Genomic DNA, 4,233 nt, shown 5'->3' with positions numbered 1-4,233 from the left:
TGTATGTATGTATGTATGTATGTATGTATGTATGTATGTATGTATGTATGTATGTATGTATGTATGTATGTATGTATGTATGTATGTATGTATGTATGTATGTATGTATGTATGTATGTAATAATAATAATAATAATAATAATTAACGGTTTATTGAAAAAGTTCTGCAGCCCGAAGGCTGAAAATATACATTGGACATAAATGACTTATTACATACATTGGTGGTTTAACAAAAGCCTTCATTAGAGAAAGGTGAAGGAACATACAGTGAACAAACAGATTAATGTAGGTGTTGAACAGCAAACACGTAGTGTAGTAACTCCCTCCCAGATGGTGTTAGGAGGGACCTCACGTGTGTAGTAGTTGAGGGGCCTCGTGGTGTAGTAATTCCCTCACAGATGGTGTAATTCCCTCACCGATGGTGAGGGGCCTCACGTGGTGTAGTAATTCCCTCACAGATGGTGTTATGAGGGGCCTCACGTGGTGTAGTAATTCACCTCACAGATGGTGTTATGAGGGGCCTCACGTGGTGTAGTAATTCCCTCACAGATGGTATTATGAGGGGCCTCACGTGGTGTAGTAATTCCCTCAAAGATGGTGTTATGAGGGGCCTCACGTGGTGTAGTAGTTCCCTCACAGACGGTGTTCTATGAGTGAGGTGTGGTCCCAGGCCTTCCTATCGTAGACGGATTAACACTTCGCTGGTTGTAGGGTCGGGCCGTTATCACTGGGTACCTGGGACCTCACTGTGTGAAGGTCAACTTGGGTACCACTGTTACTGTTGAGTTGTTCTCACCGACTTAAGCACTGTTCACCACTGTTCACCTCTGTTTAACACTGGTTCCATTCCTTTCCTAAATGAAATAGTAACTTCTGGCGTGAACTTGTTGATATTCCGGTGGGGAGGAGGGTTCAGGGGAGGGAGTTGGTATGGGCCAACTTAACAGTTGACCTGGCTGCTCCGAGAGGAGCGCCAGGTACGTCTTGACCCTTCGGTGGTCAAGGATGTATGTATGTATGTATGTATGTATGTATGTATGTATGTATGTATGAATGTATGTATGTATGTATGTATGTATGTATGTATGTATGTATGTATGTATGTATGTATGTATGTATGTATGTATGTAAGGTAGGTTATGTTTGTTGACCGTTGATAGGCTGTTGTAGGTACATTAAGGGCAGGTTTTGTGGATCCATTACAACGTTGTTCTCAGCTTGTGAGCCTAGTAAATGTTGTTCGCTAGATTGATCGTGGCTGTGGTGGCCTGGCGTTGGTTGCGGTAATGGGTGTGTGTAGACTGACAGGTCGCGTGAGTGGCAGGCAGCTCCGGCAGCTAGCGGTCAACACCCTCTAATCTAAAGTAGGCTCGTTCCAGTTTCATTATAATCCACAAAGAAAGATGACATTTCTAAGTATTCTAATATAAGGATATTTTTACATTGACCCCCCAAAATATGTAGAAAAGTCCTTATCTTTAATATGAGACGACAAAGGATAATTCTAATGTTTACAGCCGAATAAGTTTAATGGTTACAGAAACACACATAATAAAGATGAAGCCTGTCTTTAGTCCTGGGAGGTTTTGTGGTAAGGCAGTAATCATGATAAAAGTTGGTATTTCTTAAAAGAAGGTCGTGTGTGGCTCTGTGTTGACTAACCTTGTTTAACTCCGTGGTTACTGATCAGGTATGGCTCTGTGTTGACCTTGTATAGCTCTGTGTTGACCTTGGGTGGCTCTTGTGTTAACCTTGTGTGGCTCTGTATTGACCTTGTGTGGCTCTGTGTTGACCTGGTGTGGCTCTGTGTTAACTGACCTTGCATGGCTTGTATTGACCTTGTGTGGCTCTGTGTGGACCTTGTGTGGCTCTGTGTGGACCTTGTGTGGCTCAGTGTTGACCTTGTGTGGCTCTGTGTTGAGTTTGTGTGGCTCTGTGTTAACCTTGCGAGGCTCTGTGTTGATCTTGTGTGGCTCAGTGCTGACCTTGTGTGGCTCTGTGTGGACCTTGTGTGGCTCTGTGTGGATCTTGTGTGGCTCGTGCTGACCTTGTGTGGCTCTGTGTGGTGTGTATTGACCTTGTGTGGCTCTGTGTTGACTTTGTGTGGCTCTGTGTTAAATGGCATGGCGTGCATTGACCTTGTGTGGCTCAGTGTTGACCTTGTGTAGCTCTGTGTTGACCTTGTGTGGCTCTGTATTGACCTTGTGTGGCTCTGTGTTGACTTTGTGTGGCTCTGTGTTAAATGGCATGGCGTGCATTGACCTTGTGTGGCTCTGTGTCGACCTTGTGTGGCTCTGTGTGGATCTTGTGTGGCTCAGTGCTGACCTTGTGTGGCTCTGTGTGGACCTTGTGTGGCTCTGTATTGACCTTGTGTGGCTCAGTGTTGACCTTGTGTGGCTCTGTGTGGACCTTGTGTGGCTCTGTGTTGACTTTGTGTGGCTCTGTGTTGACCTTGTGTGGCTCTGTGTTGACTTTGTGTAGCTCTGTGTTGACCTTGTGTGGCTCTGTATTGACCTTGTGTGGCTCAGTGTTGACCTTGTGTGGCTCTGTGTGGACTTGTGTGGCTCTGTGTGGACCTTGTGTGGCTCTGTGTTGACTTTGTGTGCTCTGTGTTGACCTTGTGTGGCTCTGTATTGACCTTGTGTGGCTCAGTGTTGACCTTGTGTGGCTCTGTGTGGACCTTGTGTGGCTCTGTGTGGACCTTGTGTGGCTCTGTGTTGACTTTGTGTAGCTCTGTGTTGACCTTGTGTGGCTCTGTATTGACCTTGTGTGGCTCTGTGTTGACTTTGTGTGGCTCTGTGTTAAATGGCATGGCGTGCATTGACCTTGTGTGGCTCTGTGTGGACCTTGTGTGGCTCTGTGTGGATCTTGTGTGGCTCAGTGCTGACCTTGTGTGGCTCTGTGTGGACCTTGTGTGGCTCTGTATTGACCTTGTGTGGCTCAGTGTTGACCTTGTGTGGCTCTGTGTGGACCTTGTGTGGCTCTGTATTGACCTTGTGTGGCTCTGTGTTGACTTTGTGTGGCTCTGTGTTGACTTTGTGTGGCTCTGTGTTAAATGGCATGGCGTGCATTGACCTTGTGTGGCTCAGTGTTGACCTTGTGTGGCTCTGCGTTAACCTCGTGTGACTCTGTGTTAACCTTGTGTGGCTCTGTGTTAACCTTGTGTGGCTCTGTGTTAACCTCGTGTGACTCTGTGTTAACCTTGTGTAGCTCTGTGTGGACCTTGTGTCTGTGTTGACTTTGTGGCTCTGTGTTAAATGGCATGGCGTGCATTGACCTTGTGTAGCTCTGTGTTAATCTTGTGTGACTCTGTGTTAACCTCGTGTGACTCTGTGTTAACCTTGTGTGGCTCTGTGTTAACCTTGTGTCTGTGTTAACCTTGTGTGGCTCTGTGTTAACCTCGTGTGACTCTGTGTTAACCTCGTGTGACTCTGTGTTAACCTTGTGTAGCTCTGTGTTGACCTTGTGTGGCTCTGTGTTAACCTTGTGTGACTCTGTGTTAACCTTGTGTGGCTCAGTGTTGACCTTGTGTGGCTCTGAGTTGACCTTGTGTGGCTGTTGTGTTAACCTTGTGTGGCTCTGTTGACCTTGTGTGGCTCTGTGTAGAACTTGCGTGGCTCTTTGTTAACCTTTTTGGGGCTCTGTTTTAACCTTGTGTGGCTCTGTGTTAACTGACCTTGCATGGAATGCATTGGCCTTGTGTGGCTCAGTGTTGACCTTGTGTGGCTCTGAGTTGACCTTGTGTGGCTCTGTGTGGTACTTGTGTGGCTCTGTGTTGATGTTGCTTGGCTGTGTGTTGACCTTGTGTGGCTCAGTGCTAACCTTGTGTGGCACCTGTGTTGACCTTGTGTGGCTCTGTTGACCATGTCTGGCTCTGTGTTGACCTTGTTGTGGCTCAGTGTTGACCTTGTGTAGCTCTGTGTGGACCTTGTGTGGCTCTGTGTTGACGTTGTTTGACTCTGTGTTGACCATGTCTGGCTCTGTGTTGACGTTGTGTGGCTCTGTGTTAACCTTGTGTGCCTCTGTAGACCTTGCGTGGCTCTGTATTGACTTTGTGTGGTTCAGTGTTGACCTTATGTGGCTCTGTGTTGACCTTGTGTGACTGTGTTGACCTTGTGTAGCTCTGTATTGACCTTGTGTGGCTCTGTGTTAACTTTGTGTGGCTCTGTGTGGACCTTGTGTGGTTCAGTGTTGACCATGTCTGACTCTGAGTTAACATTGTGTGACTCTGTG

At 46.8% G+C, this 4,233-nt stretch overlaps 1 protein-coding gene across 1 annotated transcript; it reads right to left on the bottom strand.

Annotated features, from left to right (window-relative positions):
* Window positions 1-3,051: 3,051 nt before the first annotated feature.
* Window positions 3,052-3,972, bottom strand: LOC121859645 (uncharacterized protein PFA0635c-like). Its single transcript, XM_042356581.1, has 2 exons — window positions 3,677-3,972; window positions 3,052-3,598 (listed from the first exon to the last, which is right to left on the bottom strand). Exons 1-2 carry the CDS (start codon window positions 3,970-3,972, stop codon window positions 3,052-3,054), a joined length of 843 nt encoding a protein of 280 aa, XP_042212515.1.
* Window positions 3,973-4,233: the final 261 nt, after the last annotated feature.

The sequence above is a fragment of the Homarus americanus genome, unplaced genomic scaffold (assembly GCF_018991925.1).
Source record: "Homarus americanus isolate GMGI-L3 unplaced genomic scaffold, GMGI_Hamer_2.0 scaffold7626, whole genome shotgun sequence".
NCBI classification, from domain to species: Eukaryota; Metazoa; Arthropoda; class Malacostraca; order Decapoda; family Nephropidae; genus Homarus; species Homarus americanus.
Note: the sequence above shows the minus strand (reverse complement) of the source record. Positions and strands in the feature narration are given on the sequence as shown.